The sequence below is a fragment of the Clarias gariepinus genome, chromosome 9, assembly GCF_024256425.1.
Source record: "Clarias gariepinus isolate MV-2021 ecotype Netherlands chromosome 9, CGAR_prim_01v2, whole genome shotgun sequence".
In the NCBI taxonomy this organism is placed as follows: domain Eukaryota; kingdom Metazoa; phylum Chordata; class Actinopteri; order Siluriformes; family Clariidae; genus Clarias; species Clarias gariepinus.
Genome location: NC_071108.1, coordinates 11,953,551 through 11,981,024, shown reverse-complemented (window position 1 = coordinate 11,981,024; position 27,474 = coordinate 11,953,551). Strand labels below are relative to the sequence as shown.

General features: G+C 39.1%; 1 protein-coding gene across 4 annotated transcripts in view; it reads left to right on the top strand.

The window, feature by feature from the left end:
* Nucleotides 1–27,474, top strand: part of kcnd3 (potassium voltage-gated channel, Shal-related subfamily, member 3) — a 179,552-nt gene that overhangs the window by 146,814 nt on the left and 5,264 nt on the right. For 2 of the 4 annotated variants that reach the window (XM_053504485.1, XM_053504484.1), the window contains exons 3-6: nucleotides 4,193–4,361; nucleotides 21,438–21,539; nucleotides 24,781–24,813; nucleotides 27,147–27,242. In XM_053504485.1, the coding sequence (XP_053360460.1) occupies nucleotides 4,193–4,361; nucleotides 21,438–21,539; nucleotides 24,781–24,813; nucleotides 27,147–27,242 (400 nt within the window). The remainder of the gene's footprint in view (nucleotides 1–4,192; nucleotides 4,362–21,437; nucleotides 21,540–24,780; nucleotides 24,814–27,146; nucleotides 27,243–27,474) is intronic. The other 2 variants (XM_053504486.1, XM_053504487.1) reach the window with 2 other exon arrangements.

Sequence of the window (27,474 nt, the reverse complement as noted above, 5' to 3'; positions counted from 1 at the left end):
CTGTCTGGGATGCAGGCGCTTGAAGGAGTGAGTGTGTTGCCAACTTTGTGGCAACACACTCACTCATTGCTGTTCTGGGCGCAGCGTCATGGGGGACCTGTAGCCTATCCCAGGGGCACTTGGGGCACGAGGCGTGGTACACCCTGGATGGCGTGCCAGTCTATTGCAGGGCACGCACATGCAGTATACACTTACACGCTCCAGGCAATTAGCCTAAGCTCCAAATACCTTTGCTTATATAGTGGACTACAGCAAGCGAGGAAACAATCAGTTTGTATAAAAGTAAGAAGTAAATACAGAATCAGTACCTTTTAAAGACATTGTCATTGCTTTGATTGTGAAAGAGAGCACTTATCTTATGTATGTGAAACGTATGTAATCATTAGACATTTTTTGTGAAATAACTTTACATTTATATTTTATATTTTTTAAAACCTATAAATAAAATGCATTTTATTTATATTGTTGTAGGAATGAATGAAAATATTAAATCATATAAATCATATAAAATATCCATCATGATTAATGTCGGTTAGGATTTTTTTTTCTGATAAACTGTCCCTTGATGGTGCAAAACTTTCCTATGGTTCCACTTAGGGAATGGATTAGTGCAAGTGTGTGCCCACCTCCGGTTCTCAAAATCTGCAGGCCTGCATGTTTTCAAATTATCCCTGGATCAGATGTGTTCAGTCAATTAGAAGCTGGAAGATAGCATCATAGATGAGCGTGGAGCGGGGGAGACAAAGTGACGACTGAAAAAGCCCACCATTGGATTAGTGCTTATATACCTCTTTGTCCTGTGACTAAAGTTAAAGGACATTCAGACAGTGTGTCTGTGTGTCAAGTATACTGTCTTAAGCTGCAGTAGATATATCAAGCAGTCCATCGCTCAGAATTAAACATAATGTCCATTTAAAAAATGCTGCGTTGGTTCAGTTTAGAGAAAATATAACAAAAGACTCTGCAGATATTATTAAAGTGATGCAGGTTTTTACATTTTTAAAAGTGCATAAAAATTACAATAGATGCTTTGGTTCAGAGTAAAGGTGAAAATTGTGTGGAGTTGCAAGACATCGATTATTATAAGTGGAACTCATTCTAGTGTCAAGCTAGCTTTGTAAAAAGAAATGATGAGCTCGGTCTTTCTTCCTCACTGTGTATGTTGTTCTTTCTCACCCCACCTATCTCATTCTCTCTTTTTCCCACCATGGTCCGTCACAAGAAAGGTTAATCAAAGAGCCCATGGAAAAGCTATAAAAGAAAAATAAAAGGAGTGAGGATGGGTGTAAAGGTTGAAAGAGAAAGAAGGACACAGTGCGTAACACACTTTTGTGACTAGTTTTGTGTGTCATCTCAATTCCAGGAACTTGTTCAAATGTGCACTACTAGTCCTCCATAAGGCCATCAAAGAGTAAAATAAAGCTAATTTATTAATAATCACTATATCTTTCTCATTAGAATGGTTAATAGGTTGGTTTTGTTTAACTCTGATGTCGCTTCTTAGTCAAATCTCTATTTCGTATGAGAGTCTAAAGTGATTCATATGCTTTAAGCTTACTGAGGAAATGAGTCACGTCTAGTCATATTTTGGTGTGTCTGTGTGACTTCGATGAATAAGCTTTTATTTTTGTTATGTGGTAATGATCTGGCAGGGTAGATAGAGACATTTCTTTCTCTCTGTCTCTCTCACAAAACAATTTCTACTCAAAGTGAATCATTCAGGCCACAAAGTCTCTGCTCTGATCTCTTGCCAAGAGTGGGACGTGCATGTTTCATTAGGGTGTGAGCTTTTATCCAGCCTTTCCTCTATACTAAATGGATGTAATGAAGGAACCGGATAAGTTTTAATTAACCCATTATCCTTCACTGAATAAATCCTTCAGATGTAAAAGATAATATATGTTTAAGGGAATAAATTGTATTGTAAAGGAACACAATAGCTGTGCATGTTTTCCTTTTGTTTCTGCTTACTTGTTGCTTTTTTGTTTTAAGTTATTTAATAATGTCCAATATTTTACACCAAAAGCATAATTAGCAATCTTAGATATGTTTGCTTAAACATTTATAACTCAATCTTTCATTTTTTTTCCTCCCAATTTTCTATGTAAAAAAAAAACACGCAGTTTTACACAATGCATACAGTACTAATGCATTTCAATTGTCATAACTAAACAAAATTTCCATCTCGTTTTATTGTACAGTAGGTATGCTGTCCACTTTAATAGAAACACCTGTTTGCTTGTCCGCTCATGCAACTGTTTAACCACGGTGTGGTTTCTGGCTCCTGAAGAACCCAGCAATTATCTGAAATGTTCATACACATCAGTCTCTAGAGCAACTATTTCCATAAGTGAGAACGCCATGGCCCAACTTGAAATATAAATATGAAATTTCTGGCCCAGCCAGGCAAAACTCTGATCAACATATGAGATGAAGATGAATGAAAATAAAACATCCTGTTGCTTTGTTTTATTCACCGTGATTACTATTTAAAAGTCAAATTGAAAATTATTAAATTGAAATAAATTATTTATTTAAATAAATAACATCAAAAATGTAAAACAATATCATTAATTTATTTATTGTAAATTGAATTCATTCAATTCAAATGAATTGTTTATTAAAATAAATAACATCAAAAACGAAAAACAATATTCATACTTTATTTATTGTAAATTGCATCTTGCAGCCCACCTGCGATATCTGCACACACACACACACACTATGGGAAAGATTTTATGTTTTACAGTTTACACAGAATTGTGCAACAGCAAAAACATATAATAAAAAATTAAGAAATCCAATGAATGCAAGTTCTGTGTGCAAAAACTTTATTCAGACTGCTTCAAACTGAGAGGAAGACTATACTTAAGCCAATAATCATTCCTGGTGAACAAAAAAGCATTTTATAATACGTAGAAGCTAGAGGCCAGTGGGCTGCAAGAGCAGACGACCCCATTTGGTTCCACTTCTGTCAGCCAAGAACAGAAATCTGAGGCTATTCTGGGCACGGGTTCACTGAAACTGGACTGATTGGAAAAAGGTGGCAACTGGTACCAGGCAGCTGTCTGTTTTTGCCTCATTCTGATGTTTCCTCATCAAGATGCATGATTTTATGCGTTGCAGTGGTGCCACATGATTAATTTGGTGGATAATTGTATTAATGATTAGTGGTACAGGTGTTCATATTAAAGTGGCTGTTAAGTGTGTTTTAAGTTATGTTACTAAATGATATACTAATATTTTCCCGCTTCCAAATGTAAAACATTGAGTGGTGTGCTCTGAGGTTTTTAGACTCACTAGATGAGAGCATAAGTGAAGCGCAGCATCTAAAACTATTATATAGTAAACATCAAACAAATAAAAACTGCCCCAAAACTAAAATCGACAAATTATCATTGTTGTTGAATGCACAGCATTAAGCCTTATGTGTTTTGGTTCCCCTGGTGCTGCTCTGGCCTCTCAGGCCATGACTCCACAAGACCACTGCATGTGTGCTGTGATCTGTCACCAGGACGTTAATGGTGGGTCCTTTGGGTGCTGTCGGTTGCAGGGTGGGGCTTCCATGACTTGTTTATCCAGGGCATTCCATACATGTTCAATCGGATTAAAATCTGGGGAGTTTGAAGGCCAGGTCAGCTTGGGTTCAGCCCATTGCATTGTGGGTTGTTTACACTGGGTGTTCTGGTGCCTTTCTATTGTGGCCTATTTTAAACAGGTATTTTGTGCTGGATCAGATAAGATTATTAATCAATGAAATTCATTTAAAGAAAAAAAGTTTTAGGATGTTCAAGTCAAACCGAGACTTTTGACTGTTCAGAATAACTATTTATTTCTCTGTATTATCCACCTAAGTTGGGGTCGTCATTCACTGTGGCTCGGAGTCTCATCTCTGCACTGTGCTTGAGTTCTTCTTTAAATCTCTAACAGTTTTATACCTTCAAGTCCCGGTTTGATTTGAACACCCCTCCTACAAAAACTTTGCTATGATACAGAATAGTGTTTGTACAGCATGTGTGTGGTAGGGATGGGATATGTACAGTATGTTTATGTATTTGTTTGTACATGCATGTGTTTAACTTTCTTAGATAGGGCACTGACTCCCCAGGAAGACAATCTGTAGAGACAAGCTGCACATGTATTAATGCCAACCCCACCTCCCTTTCTGTCTTTCTTTCTTTCTTTCTTTCAGGTATGGTGATATGGTCCCTAAGACAATAGCAGGGAAGATATTCGGTTCAATCTGCTCTCTGAGTGGTGTGCTGGTGATCGCACTGCCTGTCCCTGTTATCGTCTCCAACTTTAGTCGAATTTACCACCAGAACCAAAGAGCGGACAAGCGAAGGGCGCAGAAGGTGCAGGTCAGTGTTGCCGTCCCTCTCCTCTGGCTAGTGACCATATGCTACCAGGTTCCCTGGCACTCACATTCTCCATGGCAGCTCAATAATGCACTTCGTGTAATTGCATAATTTTTTTAATATATTATTAAGTGAATAACTACAAAAATACATCTCAAATGTTTAGCTTTTTTCTTTAACACTGGAAGCACGTCTATTAGACTTATTTCCTGATGCATTACCATGAGTATTAGAGGTCTCCAAAATGATGATCCAGCTGGAAGACCACTCAGATTATGCATTCTGGCCCCCTGTTTCAAATATGCTGTTTCAGTGTCAACACACACAGACACACACACACACACACACACACACACACACACCCTTGCAGAAATGTGTTTTTCTAACCGATCAAAACATAAGAAATGGGAAACAAATGTCCCATCTTTATTTAAGCATTTCACTTATCATTTTCTTGCATTTTCCACCCATTTTTAGCTGGTTATGTCTAACCCACCATTCTTTAGCTTTTTATTCTTTAGCTATCCACCAGGATATTAAGATCAATACCAGTTGTTGTGTTTTGACTTTTATGTATAAAAACAGGATAAAAATTGAGAGCGGCATTACAAATCACACTCTTATGTCCAAAGCAATAGATTTATTGCTGCTGAAACCTCACATTTTGATTCTCATGTATTTTAAGAGCAATCCCCACTATCCTGATATAATACTCAAATCAAATTCCCTTAAATTCTCAAAACGATTTATCCGTCATTATGTTTTGGTGAGTAGCTCAGTGGGGTAGCTCAGTGGTTAAGGCATTGGACTACGCTTCGGAAGATCCCAGGTTCAAACCCCACAACCACCAAGTTGCCACTGTTGGGCCCTTGAGCAAGGCCCCTTAACTGCTCAGATGTGTAATGAGATAAAAATGTAAGTCGTTTTGGATAAGAGCGTCTGCCAAATGCCTAAATGTAATACAAGCTAGCTTAAGCAATATTAACCTCACAGGCAAATCACAAAGTGATAAAGTTACTCACAGTTGAGTTACAGACAGTCGGAATAGGTCCTCACACACACATATGGGTTTGGGAGTAAAAAGCAGGATTGGTGTTCTTGTTTGCATCCAACAACGGAGCATTGAGTGTGTTTTGCTTTTAGTTGTGATATGCTGTGTTCTTCTGTAGTTTGGTATGGGGCAAAATAAAAACTGAGCAGAAATGTGTCCCAAGCAAGTGACGGTGCTTTTTCCTTACTTCATCTAAAACAGAAAAGGAAAATCTGAATGATGTGTTTATTTAATATTTTGATATTCACGCCAATTCATTACTCCAATTAAGGAGTTAAGGATTAAGGATTTTTTGGTACACACAGTGGAAATTCACGTGAATGGCCACAATTTACCGAAAACATTACTTTCGTTACATATCATATACTAGATGTGCCCGTGACTTTTTTTTTTCATGGGATTTATTTGCACACTCATAAGCGTGTATTAAAAAAATGTAAAACAGCATCTGTTGAATTTTGAAAGGCAGTAAAATTTTTCTGTTACCATGACGTGCACGGATTGAAGGAATGAGCTCACGTTTATTAAGTACAGTTTAATTGTACATTTATAATATACAAATAAAAATATATATTTAAAAATGTACAGCGCAAGAATTTTAAGATGAACTAATGATTATTTCTAGATAGATTTTTTTTTTAAGATATAAGGGCGTTTCCTGTTTAAATTTTAAAATAGCATATCTCTCTTCCAGTGGGCCGATTGAAAACCCCATTAAAATTAATTCAGTAGTTTTTATGTGATGCATGCACAAACAAAAAGACAGTCAAAAATCTAATTAATTTGTTCTATTACTCATCTTACGCCTCTCCAAAAAAGGATTTTGCAATTATCTACAATGCGGCGGCACAGTGGTGTAGTGGTTAGCACTGCCGCCTTGCATCTCCAGGGTCCGGGCTCGACTCCTATCTCTGTGTGCATGGAGTTTGCATGTTCTCCCTGTGCTTTATGGGTTTCCTCCAGGTACTCTGGTTTCTTCCCACAATGCAAAGACCTGCAAGTTAGGCTAATTGGCGTTCCCAAATTGCCAGTGGTGTGTGAATGTGTGTGTGTGCCCTGCAATAGTTTGGCACCCTGTCCAGGATGTACCCCGCCTTGTGCCCTAAGTCTCCTGGGATTGGCTCCAGGCCCCCCGCGGCCCTTAATACAGGATGAAGCGGTATAGACTATGAGTGAGGGAGATTATCTTCAAAGTACAGACACACCAGCTTTGCAGTTTTATTATATGTATAGAATTACAATTAAACATGCGAATATGGAAAAATACAAGAACTTACTATGCATCAGAAGAAGCTGGAATTATTGTCTGTTAATCCTGTATAGCACAGTATCCTAAAACTACAGAAATTTTAAATTAAATGTCTTATCTCTAGCCCCATTGTATTTTTTAAAGCATACAATATACTGTACACTGGAGTGTGTATAGTGACAGAGTTATAAAATTGGGGTCAGTTCTTAATAGCCAGGGCATTGATGCATTTTAAAAAAGCTTCTTCGTAAATTGAATCCTGCAACACATCGGCACACCTGTGCATCAAGTGTACACAGATTACTGTATACATCACCGATGCGATGAAAAATCTTTCAGAATAGTAAAGAGTTTAGAAATAAGTGGGAAAACATATATTCTTAGGCTATCATCAAATGTTATTTTTATCATGAAAGGTGAAACTGTCATAAATCTTAAAAAGTTTGACTTTATTTATTATATTTTTACAGTTAGACATCTTAGGAGGTTTGCATTTTCATTCCCATAACCCAGTTCAAACCTTCATTATGTAGTGTCTGTCTGAGTATCTCCTCTCCTCATTTCAGTTTTTAAAGATTTCATTCGATATTGGAGAGACATGACAGTCATTATACTAAAAGCGACAGAGCTTTTTTAGTAACCATTAGGTGACAGCAGGTCATTCAAGCATCTGCTAATGAGGTTAAGAAAAGAGATTTGATTAGTAATGCCCATCTTCCCGAAAGACACAGGCCAATCAGCATTGTCCTGAATTACAATGAGGCCCTTTCAGCCAGCTAATCAGTGTATATCGCTGTGTTCTGTATCTCTGTCTCTCATGAGTCAGGAACTATGATACAACAAGGCCAAAGGTTACTACGAGTCCCATGTTGCTATGTGGAGTGAATCCTCCTCTATGGTTGCTATAGAGACTGTAACTGGGGTTAATACCACTTACTCGAGACTGAACTGAGCACGGGAGGATCAGACTTGTGTTTAATCCAGTTAAAACCTCATCAGGTTCGAAATGCGCCATCCATCCTAATGGAAACTGTTCCTCATAAATAGTTTTTTACGCATTTGCGTTAGACTGCAAGCAGCCATGTGATACTTTTCAAAAACATATAATGTGTTAAAGTGGTCGTTTGTGGTTCCTAAGAAATGCCCGAGAAACACTCATGCCTGATCTGATGTCTTGTTAAAAACCGTGTTACAGAAGCACTTATCATTCTTGTATGTCTTCATGTTGCGTATGTGTTGCGCATGTGTGTATGCACGTGTGGGTTTGTGCTGCTGCACTGAGTCTCGGTTGTTGGTGTGACAGATGTTCTGCTTTATCCAGATGAAGACGGCTAATAACACAGTGTGTTCCCTTGTCTCTGGAGTGTGATGAATAAGAGTATTAGCTCTGTCATTGCCTTGTGCGTCTCTCCACATGCCGCTCCGCAATGACACACACCAGACCACCAGCCGTCATGTTAAACAAACACTCCGTGGGGGGACTCGTTCAGTGACAGCGCGGAGGCCCACAGCAAAATCTATCCTTCCATCCAGCTATCCTTCTCTCCCTCTATTCTCCTCTCTCAAGTGTTTATTATTGCTTAATTAAGTGTGATCTAATTGCCTGTAAAATCACCACGGGCCTGTCTCCCTCATTTCCCATTTTATGTGCAGTCTAATGATTGAGTCAGTTGTACTGGAGATGAGTTCGATGATAGACAGTGCAGCATGACAAATGACGTCCTGAAAGGTTGCATCACAGGATCACGGGATTCAGAGTTGCAAACGTGTACACCAGTTACAGGGATTTCCGGTTTGAGAATACAGTACATTGAGGCGTTTTTTTTATTTTTTATTTTTATTTTTTTATTGCTACTGCAGTGTGAGTTTCTGCGCTGAACGCATCACGGAGGGCTGCAATATACAGTAAGAACGCCTTAAAAGTCCCCCAAGTAAGAATTTCCTGTTTCGCTTGTGTACTTACATGAGCCAAACCTGAAGTTGATACACGTGTATTTACACAAGATGTACTGCTGTAATCCATCCATAACAGGCAATAAATCCTCTGCAGTTATGTAGCTGCATGCTTAGCTTCACAGGTATTAGAAACAGTTAACATTATACTGGGACTAACCATGGTGCAAATGACATCAGCATCACAGATTAAACATCAGTAATGTATCACAACACTTTCAAAATAGGGTAAACATGAATAAGTGTTCATAAGGCAAATTTTTGTCTTTAAATGCTATTTTTATCAAAGGTGCAAAACTTCCACATATATTTACACACTTACTCAGTCACTCACTCATTGTCTATACTGCTTAATCCTGTATTCAGGGTCGCGGGGGGCCTGGAGCCTATCCCAGGATTAGGGTGCCAATCCATCACACGCCACACACACATACACACTACGGGCAATTTGGGAACGCCAATGAATCTAACCTACATGTCTTTGGAATGTGGGAGGCAACCAGAGTACCTGGAGGAAACCCACCAAGCACAAGGAGAACATGCAAACTCCAACCCAGACCCTGGAGGTGCAAGGCGGGAGTGCTAACTACTACACCACCACGCCGCCCACAAATATTTAATATGATCTAATATGCAGTAATAATGTTTTGTAATCTCTTTAGAAACTGAGGCCTACATTTTAGGGGGGAAAAAACAGTGATATTACTTTGATTTTTAATGTTAGAGACATCCACCAACAAATTTTATCCTATGCGTTTGCACATGTTATCTCCTTTCCCAGAATGATAAATAAGTCTACATATTAATTACAGCCTTGTATTTGTATGGAACGGAAATGATCCGTCTTTCTCTGGACAGCATTCCTGCATGCATTTTGTTCCACTCAATTCATCAACACAGTCCCTAAAATCACAAGCCGTAACAATCCGTTGTTGTCAATCATCACTGCAGGAGCTGTTTGTCATCTTTCCTGCGAGAAATGTAATCAGCTGTACATCAGAGAAACTATGAACTGCCTTGCATGTTAAAAAAACAAGGATTCCCAGCTTTCTTTTGTGACGAGACATTTCAGCAGTGATGTATACACAATATGACATTAACGACATGTCTGTTTGCATTTCTAATTGTTGTTATGGAAGCAGTGAGGTAAGGGGAAAAACGCTGAGTTATACTCTTGGAACATTAGAACCCTGTGAAATTAAGATCATGTATGGACAACAATCACTCCTTGATGGGTCTCCTACATGCTTCTGCAGTTTTTCCTTTGTTTTCTCTCCCGGTATAAATATTCCAGTTTATCAGCACAACTCACTTCACTGTTAACTGCTGTATGTTGGTACGGGAGCTCGTAACTGCACTCGAAGGCTTCTGCTTTAACAAGAGCGTGAACGCTTGCATGGCTGTTGACTACAGAGCCACAGAGCACTTGACGCCAAAGTAAACTTCTCGCTATGTGTGGTGCATGCTAATGAGGTTGTTCCAAAAGTCGGTTATGCTATATTAGTATGGATCTCTGCATTGCGCTTTGCTTATTTGTTATGCCATATTAAACAATGACGGATGCTGCATTAGCGCTTAACGATGTGTTAATGTTCCCTCTGCAGCCCAGATGCTTCATTAGCTGACCTGAGATCAGTTTTTAATGTGTATCAGGAGATTGTGCAGATGGAAAGTTTCGAACAGTGCTTAGAAAAAGCTTATGAGGTGTATTTGTCTGTATATACTACACTCTTAAAGGGGAAAAAAAACGTCAAGGGTTCTTGGGTGGTTTCCAGAAAGTTTCCAAATGGGGTTCTGACTCTTTAAATCTGTTTCTGCTGGGAAGATTAGACTAAAAAAAAACAAAAAACTCTAGTATTAAATATAATTTGGATTAATTATTCTTTTTGCCTAGTATATTTTTTATTTATTACCTCCACTTGTGGCCGTGGATTCCCTGCACATTTCAGCCTTAACTAATAACAGTGAGTGCCTTTTTCCCCAGCCCTCTGAGTTAACCTTCAGTCCAGGAACATCTGTGCTTACTGTTGATGAGGGAGATGGGAGGGCGGAATGAGCCGGAGAGGCACGGCGCACGCTTTCTACAAATAGCTCTCCCAGATGTAGCCGACTGGCTGGGTACTGATGCGCTGCCTTGTTTGTTCCTGCTGTCACTTTCAGCAGACGACCTTGTATCATCTCACCTGTCTGCAGAATCGTAGAGCAGAATACACTGCATCAAAGACTGTACATGTTAATGCTCCATACAGTATGACCACTATGACTGGTTGGTTGTGAATAATACGAGTAAAATCTGTTTAAAACATATTAGGTCTTTAAAAAAAAAAAAAAAAAAAAAAAGCAACCAATAAAACATATACTACATTATGATTCTCTTAAAATTAATCACTTTGTTCCAAATGGTTCAAATAGGCAAGACATCTGAACCAGTCTGCTACTTAGTTTTCAGAACTTCTCCTAAAAATTCCTAAATGTGGTTATTTAGATTATGATGCAATCTTTTTTCAAAGTAAGGAACCAGAAGGTGGGCCAACTCAGTAGTCTTAAATGTATAATTTACTAAGCATGAATGCAAGAAATCATAGAGCAGTGGATTCTCTCTCTCTCACACACACACTCTCACTCTCTTTGGACATGTTTTTATATAATTATAAGGTATAAATGTCTCCACAAGGATAGAATAGAACAGATACGTGCCTGGTCCCGGGAAAGAATTTTATCTATTCATTTTTTTTAGGAAAAGAAAAGAACTGGTTCTTTACTTATAAATAGAATACTGTAAAAGTAGAAAGGTTGTGGTTGCTGAGGTTAAAGTAAGAGGTTGATTTAGGGGTGAACCTAATATTAATTAACTGCAGTAATAATTATCTCAGTGGAATGTCCTCGAAAGGATAGTAAGACGTGCACTGTATGTGTGTGTGTAAAATGTAAAATGTAAGCATAATGTATGTGGGTGTTTTGGCTCATCCATTAGATGGGCTTGTATCCAATTTGAAATACATCTAACACTATGATATTAAACACTTGTAAGTCTTACTTAAATCTAATGCTTAGGATAATCTCATATAGCTACCCTGGAGATGTCCAAAACAGCTTATGACTAAAGCTGTACTTTCCTGTGCATATTCTTACTCAGTTTTACACACACACACACACACACACACACAAAATAAAATGTTTGCTTGCAACTTAAAGTAATAAAGCATTGGTGAGTCTACTGGTGAGTCTGTGCCAGGATGGTCTCATCTAAATAAAGTAAGATCTGTAGAATATAACTGCTGCTGTGATTGAAAAAAAAAAAAAAACTTATCCTGTACTCATCCCAGGACTCTACTTGCAGTGTGCAAAGTCTATATTTTTCGACACATGTAAGACTCTTTGCATTTTGTTCCTGTATGGAGTAAATCCTACGGTGCCAGAAAAGGTTCCCTTTTGAAAGTGGTTCCTCTAACAGTTTCTTCATGTCATTTCAGGGAGGGTTGTTTTTTCTACTGTCTTGCCACCTTTCTTATGTGTATCTAAATCTACACACAGGTAAAACTTATATTTATTTAATCTTATTAAATATATTAATATGATTAAATAAAAAAGAAAAAAATTCTCGCACAAAAGGGCTGTAATAGATGGAATTATGGAGATGTTTCATTGGAAATCACAGTAACTATTTCATGTTGCAGTTGTGTGTGTTTTTTTTAATTTATACAGTATGATACTTCATGGCTTATTTTGCTGATCTTACATCACATCACAACATCACCACACCAACTGCTAAATCAAACAATTTATTAACATATACAGTAGAAGGGCCAATCCAATGTAATTCTGGACTATGATTTGGTGGTAGGCAGCACGGTGGTGTAGTGGATAGGACTGTCGCCTTGCACCTCCAGGGTCCGGCTCTGATTCCCGGCAAGGCTCAATGCCCGTCTCCCGTGTGCATGAAGTTTGCATGTTTTCCTTGTGCTTGGTGGGTTTCCTCCAGGTACCCAAAGTCCAAAGGTGCAGGTTAGACTAATTGGCGTTACCAAATTGCCCGTAGTGTGTGTGTGTGTGTGTGTGTGTGTGTGTGTGCCCTGTGATGGATTGGCACCCTGTCCAGGGTGTACCCTGCCTCGTGCCCTAAGCCTCCTGGGATAGACTCCAGGTCCCTGCGACCCAGAACACAGGATAAAGCGGTATAGAAGATGAGTGAGTTAGAGTGAGTGAGTAAGTGATTTGGTGTTACTGTAATGTAAAATACTGTACATAGCCTGCACTTGTATTCCGTACCTACAACGACCGGTATAGATAAATTACAGATGTTACCGTGTCTTTAAGTATTATTAAGGATGTCGTGAAAAATATTGCAATAAGTAGTTTTATTAATTAGTTAATTATTAATTAAAAATAGCATAAGCATCATGGGTTGTGTATTGAGTGATTTAAATCTGTTTTATGAATCGTTTTTTATCCCTCTTTTTTACCACATCATCTATTTATGAAACTATGTTGACGTAAGTTATGTTATATATATTAAATATAGTATACGGATGCTTGGACACTGCAGAAGCAGTCAATGCTCCATCTGGCGGAATTATACAGCATTGCAACCATCTTTTTAGAAAGCGCATGGGGGCGTTTATGGGGCGGGGCATTGTTAACTACGTCATCGCGGGGGATCACATTCCGTGCACGGATCGATCATGGTCCTGTCACGGTCCTGTCATGGACCTATCATGCTCCAAGCGGCTGTTTGACGTGGCTCCCACTGTAGCGGTAAAGATCCCCATGATCGTAGTTCTCCAACTATATTACCATGTAGTGACGATGAAGCAAGCACCAAAACTACAGCAGGGCATGTGTTTTGAGTCTGTCACTGATTATTTTGTGTATTTATCTCCAGGTTTTCAGTTAGTCTGTGTTTGTCTTTTCAGCGAAACTAAGTGTTAGTGATTATCTGACATTTCCTGTTTAGAGCCAAAGTTCCTGTTCTCATTTGGTTAGGTTAAGTGTTTGTCATTACGTTTAATAAGGTAGCATCTGCACCTGCATTCTCACCATCTTCACATCCTTTGATCAGATTTATTGTATCTGGTTTAGGAAACGAAGCAGTGTAGCACAACCCATCAGTGTCAAATGGTATGACTGTATGCAGAACTGTCTAATAGCATTGCTCTGTGAGCAAACACAGCATTGGTATTGAGAAATGTCTATATTTGTGAGTGTATGATCTGCAAATTCGAAATGCAAGGCAGAAATGGTAATGTATATGACATGCCCCCCCACAAACCTGCCACATTCCCCTGTAAACAACTAAAGTGGTACCCACTGTCACAATTGCGCCTTACTGTAATTATCTGTCTAATTCACTATGTTTCATCTTAAATCTGAAGTGGCATATCACACTGAAGAGAAATGACAGCTGGTTGATAAGCAAAATCTATGAAGTAGCCTTCACTCTAATGAAGCATACATCAAAGGGACGAGAGGCCACTTTAAATTCCACCCACTAGTTCGAGCTCCGAGTAGCTCATGTGGATAATAAGCGCAGCTCCTCCAGTGCTGTTGTGTAACTGCTGTACATCTCCGCTGCACAGGAAACAGTTCATGGTTCCAGGATGAGTTTTAGTCAGCCAGCTGACAGCACTTTGATGACACTTCAGTTCCTGTTTGCTTGCAGACAGCCCTATCATTACTATATTCCCATCTAACCTCACATTTTATCGGTCTCTCAGCACCCCCTAAAACGTAGCTCAGTAACTAGATGACTTTGTGAGAAAGGCAGAGAGAGAGGATCGAGAGAAAGCCTGAGAGAGTTCTTCTCTCCTCTCTACTACTCCATCATTATGCGAAAGAGACACAAATAAAAAGTCAGCGATGGAGACGGAGGACAGTTCCTGTAAAGAAATCTCCCCTGTGCAGTGCAGGACTGATGAGATTGACAGACAGAATGGTGACACAGATTAGCCCCTCACTGCACCTGTCTCCTTCTCTTCCATCTACTTCCAGCACTAACACTGAAGAGTTCACCGCTCTCTCATAACAATTAGACTGACATCTGGGGGTTTGAAATATGGGGGAAAAAAAGGGGAAGTAACCTGTATACAATGGTGACTGGAATTTTTTTTATATCATCTTTTTGCTTACAGGGACTGTGTATGTCCTTAGGCTTTCAATACCAATTAAGCAGACACCAAAAAAAACTAAAAAAAAGAAGCTTTCATTCATTACAGTGCTGAATATACAGTATGAAACTTGTTATTAAATGTTCTTGAAGGAAAATTTATGTAATTCAAGAACCATTTTTCTGCGCCTATCAGCAGTGACATTAAAACTAGCTAGGTTTTGGGTTCCCTTAGGCTCTTGCCCCTCAGGACATGTCTCCACAGGGCTTCTAGAGGTGTCTGGCACCAGCACATTGACAGCGATTCCTTTGGGTGCTGCAGCTCCCCGTGTATCCGACATGAACGCCTAACCCATCCACGGGTGCTCCATCCAGGAAGTTTGGAGGCAGGGTCAGTGTGCTTGGGCTCTTTGCTTGCTGGGTCCCGTGCATAGCGGGCAGTGGTCCACTGGCTGTTCTGGTGCCTTTCTGTTGTGACCAGCATTGACTTTTTTCACATGTTTGTGCTGCATTGGCTTTTCTGTGGGATTAGACTGGGCTTTTGGTTCCTGTGGGCATGGGTGAGCCTTGGAGTCACCAGTTTACTGGCATAAAATTTATAATCAATGATCTTGTGTTAATGTTATGTGGTGTTAATGCTATCGCTGATCGGTGTATAGTGATTTCTATGTTTCTATGAATTCAATTACTGCTTAAAGTAAGTTTTACCCTATTTGTCTTTCACATATTCAGAAGTTTTGTTTTTTGTTGTTTTTTTTTTTTCCAATTTTTTTATTATATACTGCAAAGGTCTATAAAGTTGACACCAAGAAACTCATTGGAAAACTAAAACTTTCATTTAGTTTTAACATACAATCTCAATTAATATTGTGACAATAATACTTCTATTAACCCCATTAAACCCCAATTCGTTATTATTTATTCATTTAAACACAAAACATAGGTAATTACAAAAAAGTAATTACAAAGGAAGAAGGTCTGGACCTGCCACTTGTTCCTGAATGAATAAGTAAATCAACACGAGATCAAATCATAAGTGATGTTTTTTTTTTTATTATTATTTATTTTTACCTTATTTGGGAAACTGGCAAACTACACACAAATAATTAGCTTGAGTACACTTTGACTTTATTTAGTGCAGCCTGGATGTTGGTTAATGGTTATCATGTGGTGTTAAGGTTCGGCAGAGCTGTGCTGATGATTTTCAAGGACCTCATGTGGCTCCTAGAGCAAGATAATCAGCACTGTAACCGCACTCACATCTCCTCAGCTGCTGGGAAATGGGAATTCACACCATAAAATAAACGTTTGCTTCGAGCTCTTTATTCATTCCATCCTTCTGTGTCAGTTTTGATGACATTTTGCTTCAGTGCCTTCGTAAAAATCCGAGCCTTGGTGCAAGTCTGGATTCAAATTTTCACTCTACACTGATTCAAACATTTTTTTCTTTGTATTTTACATTTTTCCATTAAACTGCTGCTAGGTTGAAGGTTCCGACTGCTGTGTAATGTACCATAGAAAAGCTTGTATAAGCGTCTCCAAATGATACCCGCTGTGAAAATGAGCTTGTTCGGTTGTTCCTCATGTCCAACGTAACACATCCGATCCCTGTGCATGGAGAAGCAATATGCTTTTGGTCTGCAGCTGAACGACTTCATGCTGGCTCGTGATGGTCTCTGGATTACTTTGATCAATCACTTCATCTTACATCTTGTTGCACTCGTTCTCTATTTCTTTTTTTAAGAGTAGGAGATTTTTTTTATTGGTTATTAGAAACACAGGCAGGCTATGAAGAATTAAATTGGTTTGGCTGTATGAGAACACTCCTGTCTTTCCACAAATGTGTGTGAACCTTGACATTCTACACACGCTGTATTGGACTCACCTGTTCCCTAACAGAAAGTAGTTTCTTAGCTTTAGAGATGTGATCTGTGGAGTGCGGCAACCTCACCCTGCTTATACTGTGTCCCGTCATTACATAATAAAACTGTAAAGAACCTGTAAAAACTTTTCACCGGTTTTCACAGATGTACTCGGCCAAGCTTGAGGTAACATATAGGCTTTCTATTATTGCAATCGGCCCACGGGAAGAGAAAATATCATATTTTAAATGGAAAACGCCCTTATAAAAAACAAATCTAAAACGTTTTTCATTAGTTAACAGATGGCGCTGGATGGAGCTTTAATACGTGCTTATAAGTGTGCAACTGAAATCTACTTAATAAATGCGATCTCACACCTAACTTCATGGTAACATGTAAAAATTTTAGTTTATTCCAAAATCCAACAGATGCCGTTGTACATTTTTAAAACCGTCCTTATGAGTGTGCAATTATATTCCACGGAAAAAACATCTACTACATCATGAAGTAAATGAAAAAAACATGAGTGTAAATATAAAACTTGCTGAAAATGATTTAGCTAAGAGAGACTTATAATCCAAATAAAAGGGAGGTACTTCAAGCAGGCTTCAAGTTTTATACAGTCACTCCGTGCTGAAAAAGCTGATCCGTATACCCTCAAAATGCACTGTATAATTCATAAAATTCACTTCATCGTTGTTCAAGCCTCAGGCCATATATCATAACCAGAGAAAATACTACTTTCTGGAGGTGTATGTTATTTATTTTAATATTGCTACAAATCTAAAGTGAAAGTGAAAATTTACGATGAAGTTCGAGAGAAAACCTGGACTATGTGTAATGTTGCAGAATAACAGACCACATTTATGCGAGTATAAACTCCCTTTATTTCTACCCTTCATTCTATTTTATTTGAACCCTTATCCTTATTTTTCGCTAGTGCTCGGATAACATCAAGGTAGAAAGTTTTCTTGCACTTTTTTCACATCTGGAATGCTGACACAAATTTTGGAGTAAGTTCAGGACATCAACCGGAAGTTGATGTCAAGTTATCCGTTGATTTTCATTGATCCACACACTGAATGTTCACTAGAACACCTGTAGTAGGCCTCATCCCACCTTGGCCAGGATCGTCATTCACGGACATATGGCCTTCTTTAAAACGCTTGCACCATTCAAATGTTTTGCCGTGGCTCATCATCGTACTGTGCTTAAAGTGGTCTGAAAATGACTTAAATGTCCCTCATAATTAACTTGATTATGTTTAATTATAGTGTTCAAGTATGAAGAATGATGTGAAAGCAGCAATGATGGAACAAAATGACTGTAATGAGAGTTGTGACACCATAACAATAATAATAATAATTGTAACCTGTCATATCAAGTCAGGTTGCACAGGTTAGTTTTCTGCTACGGCCAATTGGGTGCAGTAGGTAAAATTGATCATTTTCAATTTTGGCAGAAATCGGATGATAAATATATTATCTTCATGATCTTTTAACAGAAATTAAACAGTTTTAATCCTAAACATTGTAGCTGGTGTCAAAATGAGGCTGAGGGTTCCTTCTTTCTTACTACTTTCCTGGACATCTCATTGAAATATTCTCAGAATAGACTTTTAATGGATATTTATGATTAAACAAATTTCCACTGGCCATATGGATTTCATATCAATAACCGGCCATGTTACAGGAATAAACTTGGACCTTATTGATCCAGGCATCTGAAAATATACTTGATTCAAATCATCCGAATGCAACTTAATATCTGATTTGATGTCATGGATCACAGGTGCATATTTTTACATCTTGGTGGGGATCAAATGACATGACAAGGACATGCACAAGTTTCGACCTTGTACAGACCTGGTGTAGTAAATGTTAGTGGGTCACTGATGTAAGCAGGTGATCCGCGGTGCTCCTATAGAATCAAATTGTGTTGTTTTGTTCTTGATTGAGGCAGACAGTTTTTTCACTGATATATTTATCTATGGTGTCCTATTTTCTTGTCCTCAGAATAGTTGTCCTGGCTATGGTAGGTCCTGTAAGAATTATGCTGCTGCTTTTCCTTACTGATTAATCTCTAATGTGACTTTAAGCAGACAAAGTGCTAAGGATAAAGAGACGTGGGGGTTAGCTCAACAGGATGAATAATTGACTAGTGATTTTTTGCCAAAATTGTTTAATAGCCACACAGTAATGTATGTAGTCGCCTAAAGCATTTTGCGAATGCAAAGACTTCATATTCCAAACTAGTTTTAAACTTTTCTGACCCGTATAGTAATTCCAAAAGTCCTCTAGTAATTACTCTGTATTATATAAAATGTAGACTGGTGCTGTCAGTCATAAAAAAAAGATATTCTTTAAAACTACCGAGCAAAAATTATCACCCAAAATGAGATTTTATTATATGCATTTTGTGCAATGACATCTGACATTGATGAGGAAATGTTTGGTCTTAAAAGAAGGACAGTGTCGAGGTATTAGCGTAGTCAATGGTAGACATGGAATTCAAATTTCCTAACAGGTTCTATTCTCCACCTGCAGATCAATTTGATTTGATTATATACTGTATTTAAGGTTGTCAAGGGAATATTGAAGAAAGCTTGGGGTGTTCAGTTCCTTTGTGAGTTTTAGGGCAAATATAATTTTGGCAAAGGCTTTTCCTGCATCTTGTGGGACTGTTGTGCATGTGGATCACAAAGGATTAGCCAGTTGCTTATGATTTATAAAATGATACAAAATCAATGCTTTTTATAATTATCCATGTTGTAATTAACAGCAAAATGTCACTACTGTATCTGTGTCTGTATCTTTTAAGTCTTTGCGATATTTAGATTCCTATCTGTATATGGATTTAAACTAATTTGGCCTAAACAGGATTTAAAGGTAGAGGACTGCTTTTTATATTTCACTAAACAGTTTCACACAGACAGTGCCTGTAATTTTTTCTAATAAATTTAATTAGTCATATGGTATATATTTATGTGTATATATATAATATATATTTATTATTATTATTTAGAGGTATTTGTTTCTTTTGATCTGGGGTCAAGGGTTTGACTTGATAGTTGGGGGTTCGATTGATTTCATATGTAGAGTGTGTGTGTGTGTGTGTGTGTGTGTGTGTGTGCATGCTTGATGGATTGCCACCCCATTCAGTGTTCCCTGACTAGTACCCAGAGTCCCCTAGGATACGCTCCAGGCCTCCTGTGACCCTGTACAGGATAAGTGGAACCACAGTATTTAATTTATTTTCATGTTTATTGTAAGCAATTAAAAATAGATGCCACTAATAAGCTGCCCTTGGATAAATATTTATCTAGAGTAAACTTTATTGCCTGATATCATGAATTATTGTCTCCAGTTATATTTTAGGTCAACCTTAATTTCACATGCTAGAGTGGATAGAAATGACATCACTACACCAGTAGCATTAATGAGTGGGATATATCTGGCTACAAGTTAACATTTAGTTCTCAAAGTTAATGTGTTGGAAGCAGGAAAAATGGACATTCCAAACAACTTTAAAAAGGTTATGACTGGGTCAGAGCATCTCCAAAATGGCAGATCTTGTCATTCCCTATTATGCCATGGGAATCACTTACTGTACAAGGTCAGGGGTGATTAAGCCCATGGATACATCAGGGGAAGAAAGGCTAGCCTGTCTGGTCTAAACCCACAAAAGCTCTGAAAAAATAACACTATGATGTACCAAGTTAGAGAACAAGTACACCCCTTTATAAAAACAGTAGTCCCTAATGACAGTGGCATCTTTTATCAAGATAACTTGTCCTACTGCACTGCAAAAAAATGTTCAAGAATGGTTTAAATAGCATGAAAAAGAGTTCAAGGTGTTGACTTGGCATCCAAATCCCCCAAATCTAAATTGTGCGTAGGGCATCTATAGGATGCGCTGGACAAAAAAAAGAAAAGTCTGATGCATACACAACTTACCTGTACAGCACTTCAAGGATCTGCTGTTAATATTCTGGTGCGAAGTACCACAGCACGCCTTCAGAGGTCTTGTGATGGAGTCCATGCTCCAGTGAGTCAGTGTATAATGGTATGTGGGGTAGACGGCTAAAAACTTTGTTAGATAAAATGCATAAGCAAAGTAACAACACCTGGGGTGTCCTGATATCTGAAACGAACAGACTTGCTGTTGCATCGTCATGTTCTTTATCACCACTTTGAGTTTTCTGATATCAAGGCACTTTTCGAGTGTCATATTTACGTAGTTTGTGGGTGATCTTATATATCGAGTCAGTGTGTGTGTGTGTGTGTGTGTCATATTACATAGCACTAGATGAAGACTTTGAAGATTTACTACCTGTGCATTCTGCTGATAAGCTGTCTAAACAAGAAGCGCACTCTTGCTTACTAAAAAGACTTTAATGTTGGAGGTTTGACAGGAACACAAATCAGAAGTGGTTTGATTTACAATTCTATTAAGGCTTTCAATATTGTGATAAAGCCTAAGTATAAACAGTCCTGGAGAGCAGCCTGTTTATACCCCCCTCGAAAATACTTGTTCCCTTCATTCATTCGAGTCACCAAGGAATAATGTTTGTGTGCTGTAATGTACCCTAATTTATCATACGCTTAATGAGTTTCCAAATACTTGCAAAACTTTCCCTCAGTGACTTGTATGCCTCTCTTCTTTCTTCTCCCACTCTTTCTACTACTCACTTTAATGCATGCGGGTATCAGAAACACCGTTAATGGTCTGTCAAATTGATGTTACTGTAAATTAAGACCGGATTTCGGCAGTTCGTGTGAAATTTAAGCATATTAAAAGTGTCTCCCAGGGACCACAATAAGCGTAGAGTCCTGACGCCTGATTTCTTGTCTCACCGCAGAAAGCTCGATTGGCCAGAATGCGGATCTCAAAGACGGGCGGCTCGAACGCCCTCCTGCACAGCAAGCGGAACGGCATGCTCAACCAAGCCCTGGAGCTAACGGTAAGAAGCATGCACGTACACACATCATCATTCCACATCTATGTTGTGTTTCTGACCCAAGACAGCTTGATGGATGGATGGATGGATGGATGGATGGATGGATGGATGGATGCATGGATGGATCAAAAGATGCATGAATGCATGACTAGCTCTTGAGCATAAAAACTCTTGGATCATGAATGAAATCAGTAAAAAGAAAGAAAGGAAGAAATAACTAAGAGCAGCCTCTTTTGTTGTGCGTGTGTAATGTAAACCTGTCAGCATGTGGAACATGAAAGAACTATACACACAGCAAAGAAACAGACCTCATACATAGTGTACACATAGCTTTCAGCATGTTCTTACTCAGGAATGAACAGAGAGACATAGAGAGAGAGACACACACACACAGAGTAAAGCTTGTGCTGGACACCTCATTAAAAGTGATGGCTTTCTGCCTGCTTCTGATATTGAAAAAAGAAAGAAAAAAAAGTATGACCCAGGCTCTGTATATACAATATCCACAATATATATTTTTTCTTTTACACAAGATGTGGAACCAAAATAAAAGCTCTTCTCTCTCACTCTCTCTCTCTCTCTCTCGCTACTCTACTCCTTTCCGTGCTGTTTTAATCAAAGGCTAATCAAGTCAGTCCCACAATCAGACACAAACAACAGAGGCAGAAATAATGAAGGACCTTTGCCTCTTTTATCAAACCTCCTCCTATATTGCTTTTTTGTTGCTATTTTTTGCCCCGTAGACTCACCCCAACAGATTCTGCCCAACAAAATAATAGCAATTGCAGGATATTGGGTAGAACTCACTGGCATCTCCTACAACACAATGCTGCCCAGCAGAATAATAGGGATTTCAGGGTATCGAGTTGAAGCCGGTGGCATCTCCTACAGCACAATGTGTGTGATTATTCCTGCTGTTCTTGACACTGGTGGAGCTGAGCAGCCTCGGGGCACTGTGCCCACACAGACCTGTGGGTGGCACTGCCACCGCTCTCAGATCAGCCTGTCCTGCCTGAAGCGTTATAAGGGGCTGATTTTTACTTCTGTAAAGATGCACGTCAACGGATTTGCGTCAAAATGCTGAGGACGTGAACAGCTCACAGTGGCTCATCGATTAGGCACTTGCAAACGTTCATTCATACAACATCAGTCATGTGCATCTGGAGTGCTGCGTGTCAGGCAAGCACAGAGAATACTTAGGAACCAAAAATGGAAGCCACTGAAGGGTTGGTAGGCAGAATAGGTTTATGGTTATTTTTTTAACATCATGCCCATCCACTTTCTATGTACAGTCTGCCCTTCTATACCCATTTACACACAACTTCTGACCACTCCCACAGATTCTCTAACTACGCCCACACATTAAAGCCCCATTCACGCTGCTTGTTTTGTGCCATAGCTGGGGTTGTTGTTAATATGGGTTTGATCCAGGAGGCAAGAAAGTGACGGGCAAGACGAGACCCATCATCATGGAACAAGGTCTGACGTCTTGAGATGTCTGATGTGTGCAACCATTTCTTTTTCCAATTAGACCTGCAAATATTTGGACCACCCCCACCCGCTCCAAGATATACTCGAACCACTCCCACAAATTACCTGATCAGTCCCTTCCACCCCTCCAAAAACTATCACCTCCCTCCCACTTCTGCGAATTAGGATTACCATCCCCAGCAGCTCCGACAGAAACCTTGACCCGGCCTCCGAATGGCGCAGCGGTAAAGTGCTCACTCTCTCATCCAGAGACTGTGAGTTCGATTTACATTTATATTTACATTTAGGCATTTGGCAGACGCTTTTATCCAGAGCGACTTACATTTTTTATCTCATTACACATCTGAGCAGTTGAGGGTTAAGGGCCGCGCTCAAGGGCCCAACAGTGGCAACTTGGTGGTTGTGGGGTTTGAACCTGGGATCTTCCGAACCGTAGTCCAATGCATTAACCACTGAGCCACCCCTGGCCCGATTCCCGGGTAATGCTGTAACCTCTCTTATCCGGAGAGGTCTGGAGAAAGCTGATTAGCCGAGCTCTCTCAGAGGGGAGGGATGAGAGGTATCTTGTGCTCTTACATTAATTATGGTTCTACAGCCAATAAGGGGCGTCTGTGAGCGCTGAGTGTGTCACGCCTAACGGTGCGTAAGCCAGCAGTTCGAAAAGATGTGATCAGCTGGCGTCACATGGTTCTGAGGAAACATGTCTTCGGCCCTCCCGACTGTGTGGTAGGAGTAGTCTTAATGTGGGAGCCCCCTATTGAAGGGGAGGAATTCTGGGAAAAATAAAAAAAATAAATAAATAAATAAATAACCTTGACCCCTACCTCTTGCTCCTATAGACACCCTGACCAAACATACACACTCCTTCTGCAAACGATCTCACTATTCTCACCCACTCCTGCACAATGCACTGACCGCGCTCATCCAGTCTTGCGAATGCACTAAGCACTCCTGCCCGTTCCTGCAAAATGCTCCGAGAACTCCCACCCAATCCTGAAAATATTCCCACGTATACCCACTCTTGCCAACTTACACAAACACTCTTTTGTGCAAAGTAAGACTTTTGGTGATGTTTTCTTTTTTCTGAGCATTATTGAAAATATGTTCTCTCATCTAGACCTACAAACTTCGTTTCTAAACACCCGCCTCCACCCCACGCACATAACAGTAAAAACATCCTGCACCTGCAACGTTTTTGTTCTGTCCCATGAGATGCCAGACATAATCCCTTCTTCCACTATAACTGGTATAAAATCGTTCCCTGTATCTCTGTCTTTTTCTCACTCGCTTGCTCTCTCTACCTACTCACTGACTCACCGCTATTATTTTGGTTTTCTCTTCAAGCCAAGGCGACCTAGAACTGGAGAGAAATCGTAGGGCTGTGTGTCTTTGTGTGTGTGTGTGTGCGTGTGTCTGTGTGTGTTTATGGGTGTCTGAGCTCACACCTTATGCACTAACAGAGATCCATATACTTGGTGTGGCATTACAGAGAGCTCTGGTGTTCTCGGGAGGCCTAATGAAGTGCACTGGCTCAGTGGAGCGTTAATGTCAAACAATGGTGTAATTTTAGCAGTGCTTGCCAAAGGCTGTGTGTGTGTTGAAATTGGCGCGATGTTCCATGACCTGTTTGCTTTGAACTCACTTATGCCGCAACCTCTGTGTTACATAACACTGTTCCTGGAAGGAGAGTTTCCAAAGGCAGTAAACCTTTTTTCCCATGTTTTTATCTCCCTCTGTCACCTCTGAACTACAGCAACTACCTTACAAGATGAAACTGTCACATGAGGTACTGAGATACACACATTCTATTCTGTCTCTGTCTCTTTCTGTCTAACTAGTAAAAAAAAACAGTCAATAATTAAACCATGTATGTCCTGTACTGTATGTGTAAGCATATATTCATTCTTTTTGTACGTATATACAGTGTATTCAGTGTGCATGACGACTATGTGAGACCATGGTGATATTTTTAGATTTCGTGTTATTTAAAGATCTGAGTTGTTAAGTTCTCCTGAATTGAAACATGTTTCTTCTTTTGATTTTTAATTATTAATAATTATAATTCTGTCTTTATAACGGGCTTTGTTCATAGCTTACAGAGCATGAGACGGCAGGCTATTGAAAAATGCCCACCTACTTCTACATTAATATTCTAATCCATTTATGGAAAATCAAAATTACTTGCACTATATCAAAGATTATATATATATATATATATATATATATATATATGTATATATAAAGTGGCTTATATGTACTTAAAAGCCACTTTATTAGGTACACCTGTTCAACTGCTGCTTAACAAAAATATTAATTATATTATATTATATTATATTATATTATATATTAATATTATATATTATATTAATTATCAATATTATTATTAATATTTTAATCATATGGTAGCATATCCGTGCATTAAGGCATGTAGACAAGGGCAAGACGATCTGCTGAAAGTCAAACTAAAGGTCATCAGAATGAGAGAGAAAGGTGACTGATGCCAGACGAGCTGGTCTGAGTATCTGGTCAGATACTGCTGATCTACTGTAGTTCCATGTGCAACCATCTCTGGGGTTTAAAGAGAATGCTCTGAAAAATATCCAGTGATCACAAGTTCTCTGGGTGAAAATGCTTTGTTGATGCCAGAGGTCAGAGAAGAATGGCCAGACTGGTTCAAACCTTGAAGGGCCACAGCAGAAGAAGACCATACCAGGTGCCACTCGTGTCAATCAAAACATACTGTAGCATGTGTAAGGAAAGCACATTTCAAACGTCTTTAGGCAGACTGAACTAAACTCACCACTTATCTACCTAATGTAATATTTTGCAGGAAGCCAAATAATACCTAAAATAATAATAATAATTGTAAAAAATAATAATAAATCATATGTTGTGAAAACCCTGATTTTAATTAAATCTTTGAAAAAAAAGAGAATTCTTTGCTGCATTCGGGTTGCATTCACATGGACTCAACAGAATTGAAATGCCAATAGACGATTGGAAAAACATTGCCTAATCTGATCAGTCTCATTTTCTGTTGCAGCATTTGGGTGGCAGGCTTTGGTGTGAATAACATAATAGCATTGATCCACCCTGCCTTGTACCAACAGTTCATTTTGGTGCTGGTGTAATGGTGTAGGGAGATATTTGCTTGGCACACTTGGACCCCTTAGTACCAATTGCTTATTGTTTAAATGCCTTCTTGAGTATTCTTTATGTCCACGGACATCCCTTTATGGACCCTGTTAAATGCACCATGCCACAAAGATAAAAATCATCTCCAACTGGTTTCCTGAACATGGCAATGAGTTCACCATGCTCAAAAGGCTTCCACAGTGACTAGCCCTCAATCCAATAGAGCACCTTTGGGATGTGTCAGAACTGGAGACTCACATCATGGATATGCATCTAATACATGTGCTGATCGACAACTGCTATTCAAAATCTCTACTGAATGTTTCGAGCACCTTCTTAAATCAATGCAGTGAAGAAATTAAGGTGGTTCTAAAGGCAAAATGGTGTCCATACCGGTACTAGCAATGTGTACCTAATGAAGTGGCCCATGAGTTTACAATGTTTACAATGAAAAGCATTTCTCTTCTCTTCATGCCTAAGTTCAATCGACCGCTTTTGGTCTATTTATACATCTGTGCAGAAATAAATTTCCTATTTGTGATTAACATTCAACAGTATTACACATACGCTTTAATAATAACATGACAGCTGGGACATAAAACCTTTACCAATACAATAGATTAGTCTTATGGCTGTTTCGCTATTGCACGTAACCAAACAATCAATCGAAACATAGCGTGTGTAAGTAAAACAAATTTTAAGCGTCTTTAAGCAGACTGGTCTTCCAGCTGTGTTGGTTAAAATCACAATTTATTTACCTAATGTGATATTTTGCAGGGAGCCAAAGAGGTATGTTTAAAAAAATAAAAAATAAAAAAATTATAATAACAATTCATACAGGCAGAAAACCCAGATTTTTTTATTAAACCTTTGAAAAAAGGCATATTTGGCAGAAATCAGCAGTGAAGGCTGACACAGGTGAGAATTCTTTGTAAATAAAGATAAAGGGCATCTCATATGTGTACGTCTGTGTTCTCTCTACAGCAGGGCTCCACGGGCGAAGGGCAACATCTGAATAAGACGGCATCAATAATAGAAAGCCAACACCACCACCTGCTGCACTGCCTGGAGAAAACAACGGTCAGACACACACCACAATACACACCTACATCGAATTACACACTCACACACACACAATCGCACGAACCCTCAACGTTTAACAATTTAGCTTGCATGGATGGAGACATTTATTCGTTCCTTATCCAAACAAGATGAAATGAAATGAATTGCACTGAGCTGTTAAAGACCGTCAGGAGAACAACTGACAAGCTTCAGCTGGTGCTAGTACTCAGACGAAGGTCGTGAGGGAATC